At 51.3% G+C, this 27,472-nt stretch overlaps 1 protein-coding gene, 1 long non-coding RNA gene and 1 pseudogene across 3 annotated transcripts in view; all 3 read right to left on the reverse strand.

Annotated features, from left to right (window-relative positions):
* The window catches only part of LOC112548586, a 29,458-nt pseudogene extending 13,537 nt beyond the window's left edge, over positions 1-15,921 (reverse strand).
* Positions 1,391-27,472, reverse strand: part of LOC102380612 (zinc finger protein 841-like) — a 34,441-nt gene continuing 8,359 nt past the window's right edge. The window contains 3 exon segments of the mRNA XM_014527120.2: positions 1,391-5,120; positions 11,359-11,475; positions 15,260-15,386. Coding sequence (XP_014382606.2) covers positions 2,374-5,120; positions 11,359-11,475; positions 15,260-15,386 — 2,991 coding nt within the window. The 3' untranslated portion in view covers positions 1,391-2,373.
* LOC102380473 lies at positions 20,433-26,943 on the reverse strand. 2 transcript variants are annotated; one of them, XR_001359158.2, is made up of 4 exons: positions 26,858-26,943; positions 25,503-25,619; positions 24,339-24,428; positions 20,433-22,400 (listed from the first exon to the last, which is right to left on the reverse strand). It is a non-coding gene; the product is annotated as an uncharacterized LOC102380473 (long non-coding RNA). The 2 variants fall into 2 exon arrangements; XR_325435.1 differs by lacking the exon at positions 20,433-22,400 and adding an exon at positions 24,051-24,118.

Genomic DNA, 27,472 nt, shown 5'->3' on the forward strand with positions numbered 1-27,472 from the left:
GAGAGTCCTGCAGCTATCTCTGGTGCAAAGGCTGTGCTCTGTAGGCTGTTGTCTCTGATCTCTGCATCACCAGGACCTGGGGTCTCTGGCTCAAACCCCCCTGCTTGCCAGAAACCACTGCCTTGGGGTTGCAGGGGGTCCCTTAGGCAGCTGCAGAACAGTACGTGTCCCCAAGACCATCATGGAGCCAAATGCTCGTGGCACTAGCAAGAAGGCCTGAGTATTCCCAATGGGAGATTACAATGTGCTACATTTCCCCCACAGGATATCTTCATACTTTCCCCGTCCTTTCACAGGAGAGAGAGGACCTGTGACCAGCTGCATCTCCCTCACCCTTGCTACCCCACTGCACTCAGAAAAGGGACTCTACTGCCTCCTGCCCAGAGGGTCCTTCAAATGGGAAGGGTCCTTGCTGCACAGGACAGGGGAGTCAAGCCTTGAGTCATGTCTCTAGTGGGTTATGGAATACAGAAAATCCCACACAATTTACTGATTCGTTTTGATGCACTGGCTGGGGGAGTAGTTAGCTGATTGCACGATTTCACAATGATTACACACTTAATTCATACAACACAATTTTATTTCAAAACTCTTTACTACGTATATAACACTGCTTAGCTTTAAGAAACACCACAAACATTAAGAACACAATAATTACATATATCAGAAACAATGCTCTGAATGCACTTCCTTCCCAAACAATGCTATAAAAATTAGTGTTACAAAAACTACAATTACAACTAAAAGTTAAATTTGAATCAATACTATTATTTTTCATAATATACTTACAATCCTAGAATTCCGAGAAGCCAAATACCAAAATATGGTTTCATTCCTCAGTAGTACGATTTAATGGGTTGGCCTCAGTAGTACGGTTCAATGGGCTCGCCTCAGCAATACAATTCAATAGGCTGGCCTCAGCAGTGATAGGACTAAATCCCCTTCCTTCAGTCCCTTTCAGGTGCTCCGCGGCTTCAGCATGAACTAAGAGATTCGCGTTCACGGAGAGGGTGGCTCAGGTGATCAGTCTGTTCCGGCCTACACTTGCGATTCTTCCTTCGTTGTTCTGCAAGTATAGTCACCTCCAAATTGGGACAGTAAATTACAGTTTTTATTGAGTGAGCTGCCGTCAGTGGGCTCCTCCTACTCAACTTGTCATTACTCCCAAATTTGGGCTCGGATCTTACTCAACAGATTCTTTTGCCTTTGTTGAGCATTTTAAATTACTCTTGGGGAGACTTCCATATCACTGCAAATGCCCTTTTCTTACCAATCTTGTTAAAAGGCCTTAGGGTGTGATCTCTCGGAATTCAGGATATTTGCTCTCTTTGTAAAAGACTTCTAAAGATAACATTTAAATTAAGACTTTAACCGAAGTCAGGACATTTTGCACGTAGTCCCAAAAACAATGAGCTAGATAAGGAGATAAATACTATCTTCTTCCTGAAACTGGCTAATGGGCAACCTTTACAAACATTCACACTATTTCATTCAATATGACAAGTCAGACCAACTCCTGCTCCTGAGGGTTAGAAACACGCCCCACATTGCAGTGAATGCTCTGGAAAGAAAAGAGGTGGGAAGTCACAGAGGGATCTGCCCTAGAAAGGGTTGTGGACCCTGGTATGCTCCATTGCCCGGCTCTGGAGAGGACACAGAGAACAATGACAGGGGTAGCATGTTCAGTTCTGGGGCTTTAACAACAGGGAATGCATTAGAGAACGCAACAAAGGGAGGGAGGCAGCAGGCACCCAGGGGTGCACAGTCCTGGGGAGGCTGAAAAGGAAAACAGGTAAAAAAGGTTCAGGGATGGCAGGAGCAGCTCCTTGCAGACCGCACTGGGCATGGGCAGGTTTGGGAAATGGGTGATGTGGTGGTGAGGAAAGGTGAGGTCAGGATGGAGAGCAGGGAATGAACAGGTTCCAAGGCAGGTGCAAAAGTCCTCTCTTACTCATCTTCCCCCAGCATCAGGGCTGATCTTTGCCTGTGATGTTTCCTCTTAGCCCCTCCCTGCAATCACACCTTGAGGGCCAGCCTTTGGGCCCTGGGCTTCTGCGGTGCCCTACAAGGGATGAAGCCTGGGGGAACTCTTTCTGCAGTCCACCAGCATGAGGGTGCTTGCCTAAATGCACCTGCTGGTGGGTGCTGAGCAGGTAGACATCCCCATGCTCCTCTTGCATTGTGGGCAGAAGTATGGATGCTTCCAGGTGTGGATGTGCTCATGCTGGAACACATGGGAGAAATGGGTGAAGCTCTTCCCACACTCTAAGCATTGATGTAGCTTCTCCACCATGTGGATGCACTGATGCTCAGTCTGGCTGGAGGACTAGGTGAAGCTCTTCCCACACTCAGAGCACTGATGTGGCTTCACCCCTATGTGGATGCACTGGTACTCAGCCATGGTGGAGGAGCAGATGAAGTTCTTCTCACACTGAGTGCCAATACTGTTTTTCCCTCCATGTGGATGCACTGATGCTTGGCCAGGTGGGACGACTGGGTGAAGCTCTTCCCACACTCAGAGCACTGATATGGCTTCTCCCTTGTGTAGTGGAAGCGCTGATGCTGCGCCAAGCCATAGGATTTACTGAAGCTCTTGCCACACACTGGGCACTTGAGTGGCTTTTCCCCCATGTGGATGCGCTGGTGCTGGGCCAGCCGGGAGGGATACATGAACCTCTTTCCACACACAGAGCATTGATGTGGCTTCTCCCCCATGTGGGTATGCTGGTGCTCGGCCAAGTGGGAGGACTGGGTGAAGCACTTCCCAGATTCAGAGCACTGGTGTGGCTTCTCCCCTGTGTGGATGAGCTGGTGCCGGGCCAGGTAGGAGAAGTGTGTGAAGCTCTTCCCACACTCAGAGCACTCATATGGTTTTTCTCCTGTGTGGATGCGCTGGTGCCGAGCCAGGTTGTAGGGGTAGGTGAAGCTCTTCCCACACTCAGAGCAATGATGGGGCTTCTCTGCCTTGTGGATGCACTGGTGCTTGGCCAGGTTGGACGCGTGGGTGAAGCTCTTCCCACAAACAGGGCACTGATATGGCCGCTCCCCTGTGTGGATGTGCTGGTGCTCGGCCAAGTGGGAGGATTGGGTGAACCTCTTCCCACACACAGAGCACTGATGTGGCTTCTCCCCTGTGTGAATACGCTGGTGTTGGGCTAGGTTGGAGGCATGGGTGAAGTTTTTCCCACACACAGAGCACTCATATGGCTTCTCCCGTGTGTGAATACGCTGGTGCTGGGCCAGACGGGAGGGGTAGGTGAAGCTCTTCCCACACACAGAGCACTGATGTGGCTTCTCCCCTGTGTGAAGAAGTTGGTGCTTGGCCAGGCTGTAGGAATAGGTGAAGCTCTTCCCGCACACAGAGCACTGATGTGGCTTCTCCCGTGTGTGCATACGCTGGTGCTGGGCCAGCTTGGAAGAGTAGGTGAAGCTCTTCCCACACACAGAGCACTGATGGGGCTTCTCCCCTGTGTGGTGGATGAGTTTGTGCTGAGCCAGGCTAGACGTGTAGGTGAAGCTCTTCCCACACTCAGAGCACCTATGTGGTTTCTCACCTGCATAGTGGATGTGCTGGTGCTCAGCCAGGCGGGAGAATCGGGTGAAGCTCTTTCCACACTCAGAGCACTGATGTGGCTTCTCCCCTGTGTAGTGGATGCGCTGGTGCTGGGCCAAGCCGTAGGATTTGCTGAAACTCTTCCCACACACAGAGCACTGATGTGGCTTCTCCCCTGTGTAGTGGATGCGCTGGTGCTGGGCCAAGCCGTAGGATTTGCTGAAACTCTTCCCACACACAGAGCACTGATGTGGCTTCTCCCCTGTGTAGTGGATGCGCTGGTGCTGGGCCAAGCCGTAGGATTTGCTGAAACTCTTCCCACACACAGAGCACTGATGTGGCTTCTCCCCTGTGTGGATAAGCTGGTGCTGGGCCAGGTTGGAGGATTGGGTGAAGCTCTTCCCACACTCAGAGCACTGGTGTGGTTTCTCCCCTGTGTGGATAAGTTGGTGCTGGGTCAGGCTATAGGATTGGGTGAAGCTCTTCCCACAGACAAAGCAGTGATGTGGCTTCTCCCCTGTGTGTACAAGCTGGTGTCGGGCTAGGTTGGAGGAGTCAGTGAAGCTCTTCCCACACACAGAGCAGTCATGTAGCTTCTCCCTTGTGTGGATGAGGTGACCTTTGGGTAAGGAAGGGTAGTGGGTTAAGCTCTTTCCACTCTCCGAGGACTTATGTGGCTTCTCCCTTGTGTGCATGGACTTGTGCCTGGCCAGGTTGGTGGGCTTCCTGAAGCTCTTCACTCTCTTGCTGCCATGGAGTGGCTGCTGCCCCCTTGGCACACATTGGTGCTGGGACAGGCCTTGCCAGCTGATGAAGTTCTTCTTGCACTTGGTGCAATGATTTCTCTTCCTCCCCAAGTGCATGCGACGGTGCTGAACCAAGGAGAAGAAAGAGGTGAAGATCTTAGCACATGTGACACAGAGGTATTGATGTTTCTTCCTGTGCACGTATTGGTTCTTGACCAGCTCCAAGCAGCCCACAAAGCTCTTTCCCCATTTGGTGAAGTGGTGGGGAAGATGTCCAGAATGGATCTGGTGGTGAGCAGCCAGGGTTGAGAGGCAGGTGAAGCTCTTCCCACACTTGCTGCACATGTGGGGCTTCTTTCCAACGTACCTTATCTTGTGCAGAGCCAGGAGTGAGGGGCAGCTTAAGCTTTTCCTGCATTCAGGGAAGGGGTGGGCTCTCTCCCTGTGCTCGGCAGTGATCTTCTGCTTCCCTCTGAGGCCATCTTCACTGCCTTGGTTTGCATGCAGTCTCTCTCTCCGGCAGACCTTTGCCTTGTGCCTCTTCATGTTCCTGAGCACCACAAAATCTTCCCTGTGCCCTGGGCTCTTTCTGGCTTCTTTCCCTTCTTCATTATCTTGCCCAATTGGAAGCGAGGTCTTGTTCACTGCTACATTCTCCTTCTGCCTTTGGGGACTCCCCTGACCCTTGTGCCATTTGTCTGTCACAGGGTGCAAGGAGTCCATCTCACCTAAATTCTTTGGGGAAGCCCATGGTGGCTCCAGGATTGCAGGCCCTTCCTCAGGAGCCTGCTCCTCAGCTCTGCTCAGTGGCCAGGCACCTCCTGCATGGGGAACAGAAACTCCAGATTAGTTCCCATCATGCTGGAAAAGGGTAAACACTGCTTTTACTTCTGCTGGATTGGCCTCCCAGCGGAACTGGATCTCAGCACTTGTGTTTTCTCAAGAAAATAAGGTCTTCTTGCCAAAACTCCAAGTGCCAAGGGTGAGGCATTGCCAGGTCCCTGTGCCAGTCTCAGCTTCCCTACTAGGTGTGGTTCTGAGCCAGACTCAAGGTTTCTGGCCTAGCTCTCAGCCCTATCACCTAACGCCATGCTGGGAGAAACATGTGGGACAGGCACATTTGGATAGTATCTAAATGGCTTCATGTTCTAATGGGCTGCACATGAGACCAAAATGATCTGCTGAAAGAACAATGAGACTCCTGATGCTGCTCCTTCCCACAGCAGGGTGGGTCCAGGGGGAGATGGTGCTGAGCCCTCCACCTGACTAGGCTGACATGCTCCAGAAGCCCAAGGGCTTTGGTGAGACTGTTCTTCACTGCTTGCCCTTGATTTCTGGCAGTCATGAGAGCAGCATCTGGGTCCAAGGGTGAACAGCCTCAGGGTGGATTTCTGGGGCTTGTCAGCAGCCAGGATTATGTGGTGAGCTTTGCCTTATATGGGACCAGGTGCTTCTGTGAATAAAAATCAACAATATTTTGCTTAAATAAAAAAAAAAATCTGATGTTCTTATTTAAATCAGATATTTTTATTTAATTGTATACTTTTTTTTGTTAAGATGGCATTATATAAAAAAATACCTATATGAAGTTTTATTTTAAGCTATATTAAAGCTCAAAGATATCATCATGGAATAAGAATGACTTATAATTATATACTACTTCAGACAATATATTCATGTATCCTTTTTAAAGAAGTTTTATCAAAAGGCCACAACAGGGCATGGACTATATATTAGGAGCCCAATCTGATAGGGTTCCCAGAGGCTCCTCTATAGATTAGTAAAGATTAAAGAAAACCATTCTGCCCAATGGGACTCAGTGCTAAGTCCAGAAGATCCCATTAAGCTTCTCTGTGACGTTTCGTTTCAGTTCTCAAACTGGATTTTTGTCTCCAGAGAAAACATCCTTGTTAACAGCAGTATATGGAGTTGAGAAACAACCAGCCTGATTACCCACCCATCAGCCCTATTGTATCACTGCAAGTTTGTATATACAGATTCAAGCCCTTACCTTTCTCTAAAAGTGCAAAGTTTAAAAAAAGATCAAAGTGCACTTCAGAACGTGCAGAGTTTCATAGTTGGTAGGGTCGGAAGGGACCTGAGCAGATCATCAAGTCTGACCCCCTGCCATGGCAGGAAAGAGTACTGGAGTCAAATGACCCTGGCAAGGTGTTCATCCAGCCTCCTTTTACAGACTCCCAGGGTAGGAGCCAGCACCACTTCTCTTGGAAGTCGGTTCCAGATTTTAGCCGCCCTGGCAGTGAAGTAGCGCCTCCTGATATCTAGCCTGAATCTACCCTCTGCCAGCTTGTGACCGTTATTTCTTGTCACTCCTGGTAGTGCTCCGGGGAACAGGGACTCTCCCAAAGCCTCCTGGTCCCCCCGACTAGTTTGTAAATGGCCACTAGATTCCCCCCTCAGTCTTCTCTTGCGGAGGCTGAACAGGTTCAGGTACCTTAGCCTCTCCTCGTAGGGCCTGCTCTGCTGACCCCAATCATGTGGGTGGCCTCCTCTGGACCCTCTCCATTCTGTCCACATCCCTCCTGAAGCACGGTGCCCAGAACTGGACACAGTACTCCAACTGTGGCCTGACCAGTGTCGCACAGAGGGGGAGGATCACCTCCTTGGACCTGCTTGAGATGCATCTGTGGATGCATGACAAGGTACGGTTGGTCTTCCCGACTGCGTCCCCACACTGTTGGCCCATGTTCATTTTGGCATCAATAATGACTCCAAGATCCTTTTCTGCCTCTGCACTGACGAGAAGGGAGTTCCCCAGCCTGTAGGTCTGCTGCTGGTTCTTCCTCCCCAGGTGCAGCACCTTGCACTTGTCCGTGTTGAAACCCATCCTGTTCTCATCCGCTCACCCCAGTAACCTGTCTAGGTCTGATTGCAGCCTATTCCTCCCTTCTAGCATGCCCACATCCCCCCACATCTTAGTGTCACCTGCGAATTTGACCAGGGTGCTTTTTACACCCCTGCCCAAGTCGCTGATGAAGATGTTGAACAGTGTGGGCCCGAGGACTGAGTCCTGTGGAACCCCACTGCCCACATCCCTCCAGGTGGAATAAGACCCATCCACCACCACTCTCTGGGTGTGGCCCTCCAGCCAATTAGTGACCCATTAGAGTTACAGTTTGCCAGGCTGTAAGAGAAATATTCTGTTCTCAAATATTTTAATGAAATTCATCTACCCATGGGTAAGACAGGCATGCGTGCAAAATGCAAACAGTGAAACAAAGAAATGCAAGGCCTGGTTGCCCAAATGAAACAACATCGTGAGATGTGCTCCTTCTCAGGAGGAAGCTGCTCTGAAGACGATGAATGAAACATGTCTGAATATGCAGGATCTCCAGGTTAGTAAACTTCTTGTTTCCTGCTTCTTTCTTAAGGACTGCCTGTCTTCCCTCTCCATATATTTTGGAAGGACGTCAGGAATACTTGAATTCTCATAAAAATGTTTGAGAAAAAATATAGTTGTTACTTTATGGAACTATCATATCACTTGTGATATAAAATAATGGCTGAAATAGGCAGATCTTCCTTTTACAGTTTCACTTCTAAAGTAGTACTGAGTAATACTAAATGAGCAGTACTGTAGTGACTGCATTGACTTCTTTTGTTCAGGACGATCCATCCTCAACATACAGGACTCTGAATACCCATCTTCAACATCATCATCACTGTCTACAGTTTCAGAGTTATCTGGCTAATGATACCGGTGTTCCAGTCAAATGTATGGCACATATTATATCACCTGTAGCAAAAAGAAAAAAAAAAGGCTCCACTGTCCAGAAACAACCATAGGTAAATTGGGAATAAGGACCAGCAGATTACAGAGAGAGGTAAGTGATGAAACAAATTGTTCACTTTGTTTCTGCAACAAACTCTCCTTCCGTTATGGTTGAGAACATGCATTTCATTGACATGGTTGTCATTACTACCAGGATACAGTCCATTTAAGAGAGCAGAGCTAGTAGGCAAGTTAGTGGATAAAGTGTATGACAAAAAAACTGAACAATGTGCAAAAAGTCTAGAGGGGAAAATTGTTAACCTGAGTCTTGATGGGTGGAGCAATGTCCACAAGGATCCAGTAAGATGTGCTTGTGTGACAACAGAAGAAGGCACTGTCTACCTTACAGAAACACTTGATTAATCAACAAATGCGCACACAGTAGGATACTTGCAAGTAACAGTACAAGCTATAACAAACTGTGGAAGACAATTCAAGCATCTAGTACACAGCTTTGTCACAGACAGTGCTGCAAACGTATCAAAGATGAGACGAAACCTAGAAGAAAGTGAAGAAAGCCCCAAGCTAATAACATATAGTTGCAGGACTCATTTGATGCACCTCTTTGCCAAAGACTTCAGTGCTCCAGAAATAAAGGGTAATGTTGATATTGCAAAATACTTCCATAACAACCACTTGCAGCAGCTGCTCTGAAGAAACCAAACTAACTCTCCCACAAGACGTGTGATGGACTGTCAGTAGTGGACTGTTGTGAGTGATATATTGAGAACTGGCCTAATCTGATGACAATTTGTGAACAAAATTGTCACAAAATAGATGGAAGTGTCATACCCAAAGTTCTCAACATTGAACTAAAGAGAAAGGTAGAACATACGCTTACTATGCTGAAGCCTATTTCTGTAGCCTTGAACAAAGTACAGGGAAATCGCTCTTTTATTGCTGATACTGTTGAAATTTGGAAGGAAACGAGTGAGAACTTGAAAAGAAATATGCAATGCACTGGCGACGCATGGGGGGTGCACCCCTGAGAGTGCTGGTGAACCCCCAGACAGGCCGCACTCCCCACTTAGGCAATGGGCAGGGAGTGGGCAGGCAGGTGCGCAGTGCAACCCCTGCGAGTGCTGGCTTGGGAGTGAGGGCACCAAATGAAGCGCCACAGCCGCTTCCCGGCCGGCGCAATTGGCTGCGAAGGGACCCCCTGATGGCTGACTGATCACTGTGGGGGGCACGTGCCCCCCTAACTCAGGTGGCACCAGTCACCCATGATGCACTGACAGAGTTAAATTACAGTCATTAAAAAAAAAAGAATGGATCAAGCATGATCTCCAGCTCATTTTCTTGCCAATATTCTCAGTACTACATTCAATCCTTAACTGCTGAAGAAGAGGAGTTAGCTATGACATGGGCATCCAGCAATCATCCCTCCATAATACCAACTATAATAAATTTCAGGGCCAAGGGTGAACCATTCAAGAAATATATGTTTGCTCATGCGGTTTTAAAGAAAGCTACACCAGTGAACTGGGGGAAGTCACTTAAGCACCCGGATCCACCAGAGACTATTGAAGTGATAATCCTGCTTTAAACAACAGTAGCTTCTTCCGCAGGCGTAGAAATAATATTTTCTTCCTTTGGACTAATTTGTTGTACATTGAGAAATCACTTGGCAACTGAAAAAGCAGGGAAGTTTGTCTTTCTTTTCTAAGCTATGAATAAACAGGAAGACAAAGGTGAAGACTGAATTTGCTGCACAACCCAGTATTCTAAATTTCTCATTTTGACCTGGCTGAAATAATCCATTTACTTTTTGTTAAAAGCACATTTCACATTTATAAGTAAAATAGTTAAAAAATAAAAAATACATATACTTCTTTTGTTAAAATAATGACACGTTTGTTGTTGAAGAAAAATATCAAAAATACATAAGCTTGCTGTTTAAGTTAAATAAACCAATTTACATGTCTGTTGTTTTTGGTGAAAGTTATTCTTGTCATCCTAATACAGCGTGGCAAAAATATCCCCTAAACAGCCATGATTAATCTAGTTGGAGATAGTTTACCACCCAATAACTTTACAAGTATCTGCTTCAATTAACTTTGGTAAATAAAATAACCGAATCAGAATTCAGTTTTCTGATGTAGCTGTAAAATTAATCTAAAAAATATATTTTTTTAAAATCACTGCTTTAAAATATATAGTGTGTACCTTCTAAAATGAGACCTACATATACCTCTGAGTTTGGAATAAGATGTATTAAAGTTATATCAAACAAGAATGCACTTTTTGTAGAAAACAATGATTAAATCGAGGCCTCCTGACCAGTGATTTAAATAATAATTTAAATCAAATCTACCTTGCTTTTCTGGCGCACACAAGTGCTGCTTCTGCTTGGTAGAAAAAGCCAACATGTTTTATCCTCTCTCTCTCCAAGAAATGTTCTTGAGAGCTGCGATCTCCCTTCTAGAAGGAGCAGTGCCGTGCTTCTTACCCGTTTCCAGGGCAGTATCAGCTGCAGGGAATGAGACCACAGAGATTTCCTCTGCTGATGAGTCCCAGGGGGCCTCCACAGCACAGGAATCTGCACTGGGACAAAAGGTCTTGGCATGAACCTCCACACGGACTCTGGGCTCAGTCTCAGGCTTTGTGACACTCGGGGCCCCAGAGAGGAAACAGAATGGGGGAGATTCTGGCGCAAATGATGCAGTATTCATTTTTGCCCACGACATGAAATCTTCTGAATCCCACCCACCGCATGAAGCCACTTCATGCAGCCTGAGACCAGGATTAGACACGTCCTGTGTTCCAGGTCAACCTGAACAGGAGACACCAGGGACAGCCCCAGCCTCTCTCTCATCCACGAGCCATGGTTACACAGAGCTTCTTCTGCATACCATGCAGATTTCCATGGGGGACTATAAATCCAATCATGCCATGGGAGAAGGTGTTAGGTATGGCTACTTGGGCTGGGGAATCAACTCTAACAATGGGAAGTGAAGATGGAAATTTAAGATCATGGTGTCCCAGGGAAACCAGATCTGAACCTAGAATTGAAGACAACAAGCTTGATTGTCCCCTAACAGCTGTAGTTAGGGGGAGACGAAGGGGACAGGTGCTTGTCTCCACAGCGTTGAATTTCAGGGAGTGGAACAACACCTGTCTGGACACATGACAACATAAGTTATCTGAGGTCAGCACCCTAGGATGGCAGCACGGGGCAGGTGTCCAGTTTCCAGACCCCCTTTCACTCTGGGCATGGAGCATTTGTGAGAGGGGAGTTGGGTGAAGGGGACACAGTCACAACTTACCTGGCAGCAGGTCCTCCGATTTTGAGATTTCCCCACGGTCCTCATCATCACAGACCCAGAGCTCCACCTGTCCTCGCTGGATGCGGCCAATTAAGTCAGGTGTGGGACCTTGATATCCTGTTTGGGGCAGTGATTAAAAAGTGTTTGTGACTAGATGCAGAATAACCAACCGGGAATTGAGGAATGGATCCAATGAACTCGAGGGTTTTACTAGGGACCGGATAAACAAGGGAATGTTGACATTTAGGATGAAAGAGAAGGCAAAGCAGGGAGCCTTCAGTAAATGAGGGTCCTTGTCATGCCGGTAGTGGATGTATGGTCATAGGAAACAAAGGACCAACCACTCTGAGGTATACACAGCGTATGACACTAAGGGTCCCCAGGAAAAGGGGCGGAGATACATTGATCTATGATGTACTAAGAAGCAGAAGGATAGAGCGTTTATTATTTTCAAGGTACCAAAATTAGGAAACATTGGACACACGTAGGGTTGGATAACGTGCATCTTATCAGTGTAATTCCAAGCAAAGGAGTGGAAATGAGTTTCTCCTCAGTGAAGGTTTGAAGTAAGGACTCCTGGCAGTGTAAAGAATCCATGGTTGGCAATGGACATTCTTCTGCAAGAGATGGTAAATCTTCATCACCAAGACAGAGGAAAGGATGATTTTATAATAACTGCAACTAAAGCAACCATCCCATTAAATGGGTGGATGATCCCAGGGCAGAGACGAGTGCACAGGTTGGCAGGTACTGCATTCAAAGCAAATAAACTGCACAGTTACTGGAAATAGAGAGATAACCACAGTGACAGAGCGATATTTTGAGAGAGCCTAATGGTCCAAAACAGCATACTATGTAAGCACATTGGGCTACTCTGAAAGCTTTGAGAGAGAGAGAACTTGGGGAAACATGAAATGCTAGAAATTACAAGAGAATCCCTGAGCTGCTGTAAAAAAGTCAACCAACAGTCATCTTATAATAATAAAAAGCTTGATGCAGATGCACATAGTGATGCAGGGAAGGAGTTTGCACTTTTAAGTGCTAAAGTAGTACTAGGTGAAATGCAGTCACACCAGGAAAACCAGGTGGCCAACCTTATGGAGAGAGGAGCACCGATACAGTGGTCCCATATCAGATCAGCACTGATATAAAGAAAATTGTCTGTGTGGGTAATCAGCCCGATGTGGCTGATAATTTGTCCGATAAATGCTTACACGAGCGCAGCTACAGCACAGCAGGTAAGCAGCAAGGAACACAGCTGGCAGTGTGGAGAGCTGTCTGCAGCTGGTAGGTTTGGTGTGGTGGAAGGGGATGGGGGAAGGAAAGGGATGTGGAGGGGCAGATCAAGGCCCCTGCAGTGAGGGAGGGAGGGAGTGAAAATGGGGCTGTTTCTCACACCAGTCTTATCAGCTGCAGGCAGATCTCGACACTGCTGGCCGTACTTCTTGCTGCTTAGGTGCAATGCTGCAGCTGTGCAAATGCGTGGGCATTTCTTGGACAAATTATTGGCCACATTGGGCCGATTTCTGATACCAACAACTTTCTTTATATCAGTGCTGATCTGATATCAGACTGCTGTATCGGTGCACCTCTAACCATAAGGTTGGCCACCTGGTTTTCCTGATGTGACTGGCTTTTGCCAGCTGGATGCAGTCCTTCAAGCTGAAGAGATGCATATCGGAAATTGGATTGGCAACAGCCTCCTTAAAAATCGGCTATCAGTATCGGCTCCAAAAATTTCTATCAGAATAGCTTAGGTTTCATGAGGTATTGAAGGAAAGAGAAGTCCTCCAGAAGTGATAGAGATGGATTTGGATCATGTTTTATTCAGAAAGGACAAGAACTGCATAAAGTGGAGCAGTCAGAGAAGGAGAACTGAATTACTTACATAAAAACAGTGAATAACAGGGTGGGAATTACTGTATTTCATCTAGAAAATGAACAGGATAAGAGACTGGGGCTGAAAGGTAACTAATATAATACCACATCTCTACTTGAGACAGACAGGTAGCAAACACCAATGGTCTAATGACTGAAGAACAGTGACTTACCCAGTCTTTGAAAAAGGTAAGGAAAAGTTTATTGCAGCCAGAATCAGGAGGACCACCAACCAGTAGGTTTTTAGAAGAGGGCAAAAATCCTCTGACGTTTTCAAGATAATTACAGTAAAGAACAAAAAGCTCTAGATCAGTGTTTTTCAACCCATGGATCATGACCGAAAAGGCGGTCGCAAACATATTTCAAAGGGTGGTGAGCAAGTCCCAGAAAAACATGGGAAAGCACAGGTTTCCCCTTGCAGGCGGGCAGCATACAGCCTGCAAGAGGCTGCTTGGGGTGACTAGAGGCAGCAGGTGCACATACAAGGGCCTGTGCCTGCCAGAACTTGAGGGAGGTGGTCGGGCACCCAGGCTGCAGCAGGGTAGGGGGGCAGGGGGCTGGTTGGAGGTACTAGCCCCTCTGTGGCGGAATGGGGTGGAGAGCTGCATGGCTCAGCTGGTGGCACTGGGGCTGGTTCTTGTACTCAAAGGGGCAAGGCAGCCAGAAGATGCTGCAAAGGGGGCAGGAAGGCCCACAACCAAGGTGGCTGGAATGGCATCAGAGCCCCAGCCCTGGAGCGGGGTGCCACAGGGCTCCCCTCCTCCTCCCTCAAGTCCATGCTGGGGCCATATTCTCTCCACTGCTGCCCACATGAGCCAGAGCTGCCACAACACGCCAGCCTGAGTGGGAGAGGGGCAGCTTGGGGCCCCCTGTGCCAGGGCTGGGGAGGTAGGGAACTTGCAGGGTGGGAGTGAGGAGCACAAGGAAAGCCCTGGGGGGAGGGGATTGTGTCAGGCACCAGCAGACACAGGGGTGTGTGGGCCCAGCCATCGATCTTTGCTAATGGGTCCTGACATGAAAAGAGTTGAGCTACTGCTCTAGATGGGCTGTGCTAAGCTAGAAAAAGCATTTGCGCACTTCCCTAAGGAAGTGTTTTGGGGGAAATGGAGGGAAAAAGAAAGCATCAGAAAAGCAAACTCACCCAGGAAAAGGTAAGTACCTGAACCCTGCACACAAGACAGAACTAAGTCCATGTTACAGATGTTCTGGAAAGCAAAACTGTTTTTCACTAGGCCCTGCACCAAGCCCAATTTTTTTATAACAGTGATCGGTGTCTGACATGTAGGAGGAATTTAGGGGGAGGACAAGTACACTTGTGAGAATGACAGAGAGCATAGGTGCCCTGGCAAGCTTGAGAGCACAGGTCTCCAAGTAAATAGAGCAGAGCCAGAGTCTCTAATCTCTGGAGATGAGGATGACAGGAAGGATGGGGAAAGAACCATCCAGTGATTCCTTGCTAGACATACCAGGGTCCCAACACATGTACGTAGGTCACTAAGAAGAAGCTGAGGAAATGTATAATCCATGTATTCTAGCAACAGAGACTGATACGACTTCCATTAACTTCAGGGGGACCTAACTAGAAGAAAAGGGAATTTGGAGAGCACTGAACTGAGCACACTCAGATTGTTAAATGCGATTAAACAGGGCACACTAGGCAAGAGAGGGAGGAAATCTGAATAATTCCCCAAGGAACAGCTGTTAGTGAATTTGTAGGCACAGTGAATTGGAAATGATACGAGCACACTGAGAAGGCAAAGGGGAAATCATGTGCCAAGACACTGCTGAATACAGAAGCAACAGGATCTACTGGAATGGAGAAGACTCCAGTGAAGGTGCTTGATCAGGAGAAGGAGATTTCAGCATGAAATGCCAGAAAGCGCAGATCACTGACAGAGCAGTGGGGAAGAAGAGGATTTAAGCCACCAGACAAAAGTTCATGAGCATAAGACTACTGGAAAACAGGGACAAGATAGTTCAGAGCTCACATGGCTCCAGGGAGAGGCAAGAACCAGAGCTTTACCCAGGGAAAGGAGGGCTTGGTAGTTCCTCAGCATCTGGTCCTGGTAAAGCCCCTTGTCTTCCTCTTCTAGCAGCTCCCACTCCTCCCGTGTGAAATACATTGCCACGTCCTCAAACACCTCCTGGAGCTGCAGGCACAAGCGTTACAACATCAGTGTCTCCTGCCCCAGCTGCCCCCACAGCCCTGTCTGCACTCACTCTGCACTACAGCGCTTTGCACGCTTAGCCATGACAGGCAGGGGCACAGTTCCCCACCAGTCACCTGCCACGTGATGTGGATGCAGCTGTGGATATAGGAGCTTGTGTGTTGGACTCAGCCCAGCTCAACATGCTCCATTTCCTCTGCCCTTGGAGGCAGCCCAGGCAGCACATTTAGAGGCAGGGAGCCCAGCTCCAGAGACTCTAGCCAGGCCTTCCCATGCCAGTACCCCTGGCTCTCTGCACCCGGGAGCATGCTGCTGCTAATGCAGCTTGGGGTGTTTGCAACTTCATCACCAGAGGCTTCTCGCTCTTCAGGTCTCTCTGCTCCACAAGCTCTTTACAGAATCCCTGGCTTCTCCTGGGCTCTGCCCCAGCTGCACTCCCACCCCCACCTCGAGCTGGTGCCTTGCCCACCTCCATGCTCTCCCCCTGCTTCACCAGCCTGCCCTGCCCCTCCTGCAGCTGGCCCAGCTCTGTCCCCGTCTCCCTGGGGAGGGTCTCTGCAGCTCCAGGTTTACAGGTCCTTCCTTGGGAGGCTGCTGATCTGCTCTGCTCAGGGTCATGGGACCTGTGGGTGGGAAGACAGCACACAGGTTAGCCCTGGGGTGGTGGCACCAGGAAAGCCCTGCTCTCTCCTGGACTGGCCTGGGATGAAGGGAGCTAGGGAGACTCATCGTCCCACCGCTCTTGCTAACAGACCTCCACAGGCACCCAGCTGGAGATGAGCCCAGCACCGGTGGTGATCACAGCACAGCATCTGAGCCGGCAGGGTCATCGCTCCTGGGGGAGAAGCTGGAGGGACCTTGGTGCTGTGTCCCATCCACGTGTTGGCGGGGAGGGAAATGCAGGGTCAGTTTGCTGCAAGTGTGAAATGCTTCCAGGGGCACTGGGGGAACAAGAGCAGCCTCACGAGCTGTTCTGGCAAAGAGATTTCTGCACTGGGGGGCAGGGAAGGGGAGACCTGCCACTCCTCACCTCCCTGGGGAAGAGCCTAGTCAGGGGTGCCCACCTGGGCTCCCCTCCACATGCCGACAGGTCCTAGGTCTCCCATGTCCAGGGATCTACAGCAGGACTGGGGTGAGGGGAGGGGGGGTGTTGGGGTCACTGCATGTGGATCAGACAGACGTTTCCGTGGACCTTGCCCCTGCCCCAGGCCTGAGACAACGCGGTGCGCTGGCCCCGTGTGCCCCCTTACCCCTGCTCCCCGCGGGCCAGGCCGGGTCGGGCGCAGCGGGATCCCGCTCCGCGGGCTCGGCGGGGCAGGAGGAGGGACGGGGCGGGAGGAGCCCGCTTCCCCGCCGCAGCACGTCCTGTTCCTGCTCCTGCTCCTGCCCCCGCACCGCCGGGACCTGCCCGGGACGGGACACCCCCGCGCCACCTGCCCGCAGAAGACGCTACTTCCCGGGGAGGGGGCGAGGCCTCCTGGTCCTTCCCAGCCTGCTTTGCAAGCCCTGCCCGCCGCGATTGGAGGAGGCAGCAACGCGTTGGACCCCACCCCCACTTGGGACCAGCTTCAGCACGACCCTCATCTGCATATGCAAATCGCATGTAAATGAGACCCGCGGACGGCGTTGCCCCCTGCCCAGCGCAGCCCCACACGAGCTGTCAGGGCGCGGGGCGCGGACACACGTGACAGCCCGGTGTGGACGCGGCCAGAGCCCGGACCGAGCACACGTGCGGGCTGCAAACGGCTCCCAGCCCCGCCCCGCGCGGCCCACCGGAGGGAGGGATGGAGGAGCCCCCCGCCCACACCAAGCCCCTTGCAGGGCCCAGGGCACAGAGGAACAGGCTCCCCTTGCCTGGGGGCGCTGCCCAGGAGCCCGGGGTGACCTGCCTGCGCCTCAGCCGCCTCTGGGTCCAAGCCCTGTGCTGCCCTGAGACCGCGCACATTCATCACTGTGCTGGGGACAAAAAAACAAGCCCCCCCCAGGCAATTAGTCCACACCGGTGGAGGGGTCCAGCTTTCCACCACGCGGGGGGCCAGGTAACGTGCACCGGAGCAGAGCAACCCCACCCGGGATAGGACGGGAAACCAGGAGTCAGAGCCCAACACCCCTCCTAACCGTGTCCATGGAGGAGTAACACGGGAGTGAGAGTGCAGGCTGTCAGGCCCTGGCCCTGGGAGAGTGGCCGTCCTGCCATACAAATGTTCGCTGCCCAGACACAGCCACGTCTAGCTGGTGTGGGAGACATTTCCCCTGCATCGCCCCTACCCCTGCATAGAGAGAGCTGCCCTCAGAGCCCACTACAGCTCCCACCCAGCCACAGCCCTCTGCCCCTCTGGGAGGGGGCCATAAAAGACCCAATTCCCCCCCCACAGGGTGCATCTACACAAGACGATTACTGTAGAGTTGCCTAAGTGCCATCTGGTTGTATACCAGATGATGTGGTCCACCCAGCCCAACATGAATCAATCTTTGTTCTCCTGTATGAACACCTGTACTCCCACCTTTGCAGGTGGTGGTACTGGGAGGGCCTTGGGGGCTCTAGGCTCCCCCCCCCAATTCATCCTAGCCACCCCTCCCAGTGCTGCTGCCCACCTGCAGAGACATGGCACATCTGCCTGGCTGCATGGGACAGCCCGGCAGCAGCTCCCTGCAGGTCAGTGTAACGGGCCGGGTGGGGAGCAAGTCTGAGCCACGGGCAGCTTGCGGCAGGGGATGGGGGCGCAGGGGGAGGGAGGGCGGAGGGCTGCCTCTGTGTGATCGAGAGTGGGGGAGGGGGAAGGTCCTGTGAGGGGCAAGTGTGTGTCTGTGTGTGTGTGTGGGTCTGTGTCACTCCCTGCACATGGTCACAGACACAAACACACTCTCCCTCCTGCCATGAACACAGACACACGCATGCACATGGACACACAGACACAAACACATTCTCCCTCCCTCCGTGAACAGACACACACATGCACATACATACACACACAGACATGCATGCACACATGCAGATAGGCACACAGTCTACTCACTTTCTGCCCATGGACACAGACACAAATACAATCTCCCTGCCATGAACACAAACACATGCATGCACACACAGACACACGCATGCACACATGCAGATACAGACACAAACACAGTCTCCCTCCTACCATGAACACAGATGCAGACATGCATATGCACACACATGCAGACACACACATGCACACAGACACACGCACGCACACATACAGATGGGCGTGCACTCTAGTCAAGGTAAGTCATGAGGCACGGTGAGCGGTTGCTGCCTGAACTTCAAAGGTACCACGAACTGGCAATAGGGCTCCCAGGACTTAGCATGGTTCTTAGGTACCCATAGCCGATAAAGGAGTCCTTTATCCCAGACCACCTGTTCCTTCTTATCTGGGGTGAACTCTGTTTCTTGCACCTAGGCCACCCATCAGAATTCCTCCAAGCTGGGGTTTCAACCCCTGTCCAGATAGGCAATCAGCAGGGAGTCCCAGTGCTTCCATAAGGGGTGAACCTTCCTCCACAGGGATGCTCTCTAACTCCTCCCCAAGAGCCTCGGCTTCCTCTGCCACTGACTGACTGGGCTCCTCCCTGGGGCTGTCACTTAGCTTGACCCCAGGGTCATTGGTTCCCTCAGCAGCCAGCTGGTTGCTGCAGTCAGGTGGGGTCTCTTCCTTATCCCCCTCTTGCCTCCACAGTCAACTGGGTTACTTGGCTCTGGGAGGTTTCCCCACCTCCCGCCTTCACCTTCTTGCTCTGCTGGTGAGTCACTAAATTAACACGGAGGGGTTCTACAATGTTTACCCATGCTGCTCTCATGTGCTCAAGCTCTGTAATATCCCACCCCACCAGCATGGGGGCAGGAGCATTTTCCATCACTTCTATCTCCACTTCCAGTCCCTCCACCAGATGGGGAGACGTGCTACTTGTACCTCTAATGGCATGGCATTAAAAAAAAAGTTAAAATAAAAATGTGGCATGTTTTCTTTCCCAGGTGGAATGATATGGGAGTTCATGTGGTTTGGGGGTGTGGGAGGGGATGCATGTGGCTTGGCATGGGGATCCCTGCCGACCATGGGCTGCCTGGAGATCCCACGGCAATGAGAGTTGGGAGCACCAGGTGGCAGTTGGGGGGTTGCAAAGTGCAGGGTGCCTATATGGGCAGGTGGGGGAAGCTGTGCGGTGCAGGCGTAGAATGAGGCATGTGGTGGGATGGAGGGGGGCTGCACGGTCTGAGGGTGCAGTAGGGGTGTGAGGAGAAACTGGGGCTAGAGCAACAGCTGCAGGCATGGGTGGGCATAGAGCATACCTGGAGGGTCCCTTGCAGCAGGCAGACAGTGCTTGACCCTGCTGGCTCAGGGATTACTGGTTTGACGGTGCCCCTGGCTCTAATCAAGTACCAAAAACATCAGCAGGGTCGATTGTTATGTGCTTCCCCCTGCTGTAATTTAATGTGAACAGTACACTAAGCTTAGTTCAATTGAAAGGCTATCACCTGTAAACACTGGCCAGGTCACCTGATTGACCAGCCTGAACCAAGAAGAAATCTGGGAGAGAGAGGGGTCACCTGGGCTAACTCAAGTGAGGGGCAGAGAGGGAAGGGATTTCTTCACGGCACCTCTCAGTGGGAGACCTGCAGGATGCATGTTCAGAGGCATCAGGGTGCAGCCCACATGCCTCTGTCTGAACATGCTCCCCTTGTTTCTACACACTGGAACAGCTCAGGGATCCCACTGGAGGGGAAGGTCTCCCGCCCTGCACTCCTCCCTCCTAGGGGATGCAGTGGTCTGGCTGGACTCGCCCTGCCTGGGACCAGTATCCTGGGGGTTGCAAGGGTCCCTCAGTCAGCTCCACAGCAGTACGTCTCCCCAAGACCATCATTAAGCCAAATGGCTACAATATGAGCAGGAAGGCCTCAGTATTCCCAATAGATTACATTGTGCTGCATTTCACCCACAGAACATCTTCATACTTTCCTCACCCTTCCACAGGAGAGGCAGGACCTGCCACCGGCTGCATCTCCTTCACCCCTGGTACCTAACTGCACACAGAAAAGGGACTCTACTGCCTCCTGCTCAGTGGTTCCTTCAGAAGGGCAGGGACCTTGCTGCACAGTAGAACAGGGGAGTGAGGCCTCGAATCAGAACAATTCCTATTCCCAAGGATTAGAACAAGCTCCAATGGTCTGGAAAGAGAAGGGCTGGGAAGTCACAGAGACATCTGCCCTGGAAAGTGTTGTGGGCCCTTGTCTGTTCCAATTGCACAGCTCAGGAAAGGACAGAGACCAACCACAGGGGTGTCATCTTCAGTTCTGGTGCTATAGTATCAGTGAATGTATTAGAGAGAATAACATGAGGGGAAGGGAGCAGCAGGCACCCAGTGCTGCAGAGTTCTGGAGGGGCTGAAAAGCAAATCAAGCCAGAAAGGCTCAGGGGGTGGTAGTAGCAACTACTTGCAGACCCCACTGGGCATGGGGAGACCTGGGATAGGGATGATATTGTGGTGAGGAAAGGTAAGGTCAGGGTGGAGGGTAGTGAATACTTTCCCAGCCACGAATGTCCTCCTTCCTGCTACTCAAGAGCCTCACACAACATTGGGACCAGGAGTGAAGAGAAAGCTGGGAGGCAAAGGACAATCCCTGGGAGTCATTTGAAGCCAGTTGTCTTGGGCAGAACACCCTATCATGAAGGCACTTCTTCCCCAGGGAGCACTGACTGCTTTTAGAGATTGATGGGAAATGCACAGGATCCAAGGCTGATACAAAAAAATCATTTCCTCCTTATCTCCTCCCCCAACACCTGGGCTGGCCTTGTCTGAGGTATTTCCTCTTAACCCCTCCCCACAATTGAACCTTGGGGGCCAGGCCTCTGGGTTTCTGCTGTGCCCTACAATGGATAAAGCCTGGAGGAACTCCTTCTGCAGTCTGAAGATGCTTGCCAAAATGCAGCCACTGGTGGGTGCTGAGCAGGGAGACAGCACCAAGCCCTTCCTGCACTGCTGGCAGAATTAGGGATGCTTCTGGATGTGGATGCACTGATGCCGGGACAGGTTTCTGGAATGGGTGAAGCTCCTTCCACACTCAGAACAATGAGGTGGCTTCTCCCTTGTGTGGATGTGCTGGTGCTGGGTCAGGTTGGAGGAGTAGGTGAAGCTCTTCCCACACACAGAGCACCCATGTGGCTTCTTCCCTGTGTGGATAAGCTGGTGCTCGGCCACATGGGAAAAGCAGCTGAAGCTCTTCCCACACTCAATGCAGTGATGGGGCTTCTCCTCTGCATGGTAAATGCTTTGGTGCTGGGTCAGGCTGGAGGCATAGCTAAAGCTTTTCCCACACACTAAGCAGTTATGTGGCTTGTGCTCAGCCAGCCTGGAGGACTGGGTGAACCTCTTCCCACATTCAGAGCACTGATGTGGCTTCTCCACTGTGTAGTGGATGCACTGGTGCCACATCAAGCCATTGGATGTGCTGGCGCCGGGCAAGGCAGGAGGGGTAGGTGAAGCTCTTCCCACACGTGGTGCATATGTGGGGCTTCTCCCCAGTGTGCCTTATCTCATGCAGAGCCAGGAGTGAGGGGCAGTTAAAGCTTTTGCTGCACTGAGGGCAGGGGTGGGCTCTCCCCCTGGGCTTGGTGGTGAGCTCCAGGTTCCCTCCAAGGCCATCCCCACTGCCTTCCACCAAAGAGAGAGACTGCATGCAAAGGACCTTTTCTTTATGCCTCTTCAGGTCTCTCAGCATCAGAAAATCTTCCCTGAACCCAGGTCTTTTTCTGGCTTCTTTCCCTTCTTCATTCTCACAAGCAACTGGAGATGGGACCTGGTCCACTGCTACATTCTCCTTCCACTTTTGGGGCTTCTCCTGACCCTTGTGCCATTGGTGCTTCACAGGGCTCAGGGAGTCCATCTCACCCAAACCCCCTTGGGAAGCCCATGGTGGCTCCAGATTTGCAAGCCCTTCCTTAGGAGCCTGCTCCTCAGCTCTGCTCACCAGCCAGGCACCTCCTGCATGGGGAAGATAAACTCTAGATTAGTCCCTGTCATTCTGGAAAAGGGCAAACACTGCTATTCCTTCTGCTGGGATGGGCCTCCAAGCAGGACTAGACCTTGGCGCTTCGGTTTCTTTAAGAAAACAAGTTCTTCCTGCCAAAACCCCAAGTGCTGGGGGTGCGGCAGTGCCAGGTCCCTGTGCCAGGCTCATCTTATAGTTTCCTAGTTGGTAGAATCGGAAGGGACCTGAGCAGATCATCAAGTCCAACCCCCTGCCATGGCAGGAAAGAGTACTGGGGTCAAGCAACCCCAGCAAGGTGTCTATCTAGCCTCCTTTTGAAGATCCCTAGGGTAGGAGCCAGCACCACTTCCCTTGGAAGTTGGTTCCCTACTTGGCACGGTTCTGAGCCAGACTCTCAAGGTTTCTGGCCCAGCTCTTAGCCCTATCACTTCAGGCCCTGCTGAAAGAAACACATGGGCCATGTACACTTGCACAGTATCTGAATGGCTTCATCTTGTACTAGGCTGAAGTTGAAACCAGAATGATCTACTAAAAGGAAAACTGAGGCTCTTGAACGGCTTCTCTTTCCCACCACAGTAGTGAGTCCAGCGGGAGATTATGCTGGGCAGAGGTGTACTGCTAAAGATTTTTTGGGCCAGTATGGATGGTCCATTATTAATGAGCCATATAGGCTGAGACGGACCCGATTGCCGACATGCAAGCCTGGAAGCTTTGAGAGCAATGTCTGGCTGGTAAGTCTGTGGGGGGTAGGGGGTGGGAGGGGCATACTGAGGTCCCCATGTTGAGGGAGGGAGTGGGGCTGGTGCAGATGCTGCCCAGATGGGGCCGGAGCCCCAAGCAGCTGGTTCAGGGGTCATGGGGTGCGTGTCTCCCACCATAGTGCACACCCCTGGGAGAGGCATGGAGGGCACATGCCACCCCGATTTGTGCGCAGGGCAAGGGTGGACTGAGGCTGGGGTCAGGTCTGTGCTTTTCCCAGTGGGTATTTTGGCCAAAGGCTGCACTCAGGGCGGGCAGCAGAAGTGTTGGGAGGGGGGCCTACAGCAAATTTTGGGGTGGCTGCAGCCCCTGCTTCAGCTCTGCCACCTGCACCAAGTGCAGCCCCTGCCCAGCCCCACTGAAGCCCTGCACCAAACACCCACCGGGAACAGCCCAGCACCGCCCCAGCCCCAGCATGAAGTGGGAACCCACTCTCGCCCCCACACAGGTCCGGGGGACATGTGCTCCCATGCCCCGTCAGGGTGGCGTGCTGCAGCAACAGCCCCACCCCCACCCTGCCTACACAAGACACTCAGGGCTCTCTCCCTTGTCCCACCCCCCTCATTCTGGCTGGGCAGCGCCTGCCCCTACCCCAGCTCCACTCCCTCCCTGGCCACAGGGGCTTCGATATGCCCTCTCCATACTCCTTCACCCTCCTCAAAAGAGTTACCAGCCTGATGCTCCTCTCCAAGCTGCCAGGCTGGCCACATGCATGCTGTGGCTGCGTGCATGCACACGGCATTTATCAACAACATTATCAGCCACATTGGACAAAAAAAGCAGATTATGTTTCCTTTTATCAGTGCCAATACAATATGGACCAATGTATCGGTGCATCACTAATGCCAAACCCTCCCTGTGACTGGACTGACACACTCCAGAAGCCCCTGTGCTTTGGTGAGACTCTTCTCCAGTGCTTGCCCTTGATCTCTGGCAGTCCTGAGAGCGGCACCTGGGTACAAGGATGAACAGCTTCAGGGTTGATTTCTGGGGCTTGTCAGCCATCAGGAGTGTGCAGGGAGCACTGCCTTACACTGCACAGAAAAGTGCTGCTTCTGCTTAGTAAGAAAAGCCAACATGTTTCATCCCACAACCCTCCAAGAAATGTTCTGGAAGCAGAGGATTCAGCGCTGTGGTCTCCCTTCTGGAAGGAGCAGTACAATGCTTCCTACCTGTTTTTAGGGCAATGTCTGGTGCAGGGAATGAGCCCACGGAGATTTCCTCTGCTGATGGGTCCCAGGAAGCCTCCACATCACAGGAATCTGCACTGGGAAAAAGGCCTTGGTATGAACCTTCACATGGACTTTGGGCTGAGCCTCAGGCTTTGTGACATTCTGGGCCTAAGAGTGGAAACAGAATTGGGGAAATTCTGGTGCAAACGATGGGGTATTCCCTTCCTGTCACAACGTGAAAAATTCTGAATCCCACTAACTCCATGGAGCCACTTCATGCAGCCTGAGACCAGGATTAGACACTTATAGATTCATAGACTGTAGAGTCGGAAGGGACCACAATGGATCATCGTGTCCGACCCCCTGCCCCTGGCAGGAAAGAGGACCGAGGTCAGATGACCCCAGCCAGGTGACTATCTAGTCTCCTCTTGAAGACCTCCAAGCTAGGTGATAGCACTGCCTCTCTTGGTAGCCCATTCCAGATCCTGGCCACCCTTACTGTGAAAAATTTCTTCCTAATATCTAACCTAAATCCACCCTCAACTAGTTTACACCTGTTATTCCTAGTCACTCCCTGGGGTGCCTTAGTAAGCAGCGCTTCCCTTATTCCCCGTTGACCTCCCCTAATAAGTTTATAGGCGGGATTTATGGGTGGGGAACTTCCTGGGTTCCAGGTCACCCAGACCAGGAGACACCAGGGACAGCCCCAGCCTCTCTCTTGTCCAACAAGAATGGCTACAGAGCTTCTGCCAACCAAGCTTCTTGGCATGGGGGAAATCCCATCATGCCCTGGGAGAGTGTTAGAAACGTATGGCTACCTTGGGTTATGGAATCAAATCTTACACTGTTGACTGAAGATGAAAACCTAAGATCACTGTGCCCCAGGGAAACCAGATCTGAGCCTAAAATGGAAGACAGCAAGCTCTATTGTGCCCTAACAGCTGTGGTCAGGGGTAGAACAGTGAGACAGGTACTTGTCTCCACAGCATTGAATTTCAGGGAGTGGAACAACACCTTCCTGGACACATGACAGCATAAGTTATTTGAGGTCAGCACCCTGGGATGGCAGCACGGGGCAGCTCTGCAGTTTCCAGGCTCCCTTTCACCCTGGGCATGGAGCATTTGTGAGAGGGGAGTTGGGTGGAGGGGACAGCCACAACTCACCTGGCAGCAGGTCCTCCAACCTTGTGATTTCCCCTTGGTCTTCATCATCACAGACCCAGAGCTGCACCTGTCCTCACTGGATGCAGCCGATTAAGTCAGGTGTGGGACCTCGATATCCTGTTTGGGACAGTGGTTAAAGAGTGATTCTGACTGGGTACTGGATACAGAATAACCAACTGGGATTTGGGGAAGGGATCCACTGAATTCAAAATTTCTACTCAGGGCTTGATGGCAAAAGGACAGTGGGGATTTAAGGATGAAAGAGAAGGCAAAGCAGGGAGAAGCCTTCAGTAGATGTTGGTCCTTGTCATGCAGGTAGTGGATGTATGGTCATAGGAAACAAAGCACCAACCACTCTGAGGTGTACAAAGCGTATGACACTAAGGGTCCCCAGGGAAAGGGGTGGAGATACATTCAATAATGTACTAGAAAGCAGGAAGATAAAGCTTTAGCTATTTCCTAGGTACCAACATGGGGGACTGTAACAGGTCGCCCTCCCCAGCACCATCTTCCTGGTCATTTGCGCCCTCTGTGTGGGGTGCCCTTGGAGCCCTCTTGGAATCCTTCTGTCCCACCCTAATCTCTCCTGCCACGTCTTGATGGAAAATTATTATGCGAGCGGGAGACTGCCTATTATACTGGGTATGTTGGGGTCTCTCCTAGGATGGCCAAACCCCTTTTTCCTCTAGCTAGGCCTCCCTGTCAAAACCCACCAACCAGGGTTCGACTCTGAGGCTCTAGCTTTTCCTTCCAGTGCCTGGAGGCTCGTGGCCCCCTTTCCTGTTCCCTTCTAGAGCATGGCACTCCCCAGCCCAGAGGCACGGGTGCTGGCCCCACAGCAAGGGAGCTGCAAGTTCAAAACCAGGGCATGACACCACCAGTCCAAACAAAAACAAAAATATACCCGCACCCCCAGATGCACCAGGCCTCTCCGGCCTTTTACTATCATCCAACAAGTACCAGGGTTTGTGTCACCCCATACTGTGCCCTTACTGGCACTCGGGCTCTCTGCAGCCCTGTCTCACTCTGCGCTTCACTGGTGCCGGGGCTGTGCCCCTCAAAAAGCTGTGTCCATGCTAGCGCCGGGGTCTGTGCCCCAAAAGCTGTGCCCTCACTGGCGCCGGGGTCTGTGCCCACAAAAGCTGCATCCTCACTAGCGCCAGGGTCTGTGCCCCAAAAACTGCGCCCTCACTGGTGCTAGGGCTCCTACTCTGGAGTGGGTCCCCAAAAATGAGGCCTCCTCCATCCCCTAATAGCCTTGCCCAAACCTCCGGTCCTTAAACAGCAACAAAACACAAGCCCCTGGGCTGTAACATAAATTCAAGCTGCTCGGCTAAAACATCATTCAAGCCTACCGGGGAATACTTCATCCCTCAGCAGCGTCAGAAGCCGCTCCTGCAGTCAGGCCTCTCCTCTCTTCTCTGGGAGACCTCCTTTTCCCCTTGGCTGCTGGCAAGGAACTGCCTGCCTGGCCTCAGGCCTGGGGATTAAATGTGAGCCAGGCCCTGCCCTTTCCGGTCAGCTGACCGCTGGCAAGTGTGGGTCTCTAGCTCACTCTGGTTGCCCCTAGCAACCTGCACCTGGGTAATTATGTCTGCTTTACGAGTAGCAGGTGCCTTAGTGCCCTGCTACAGGGACATATGTAGGGATGGATAATGTGTATGTTATCAGTGTATTTCCAGGCAAAGGAGTGGAAATGAGCTGCTCCTCAGTGAAGGTTTAAAGTGAGGACTCCTGGCAATGAACAGAATCCATGGCAGATAGCTGGTAATGAACCTTTTCTGGGAGAGAGGGTAATTCCCCATCACCAGGGCACAGGACAGAATTATTTCATAATAACTCTAATTGCAACTAAAGCAACTGTCCCATCCAATGGGAGGATGATCCCAGGGCAGAGATGAATGCACAGGTTGGTAGGTACTGCATTCAAAACCAATAAACTGCAGTGACTGGAAATAGAGATAACCACA

This window comes from Alligator sinensis, unplaced genomic scaffold (assembly GCF_000455745.1).
Source record: "Alligator sinensis unplaced genomic scaffold, ASM45574v1 scaffold732_1, whole genome shotgun sequence".
NCBI lineage: Eukaryota > Metazoa > Chordata > Crocodylia > Alligatoridae > Alligator > Alligator sinensis.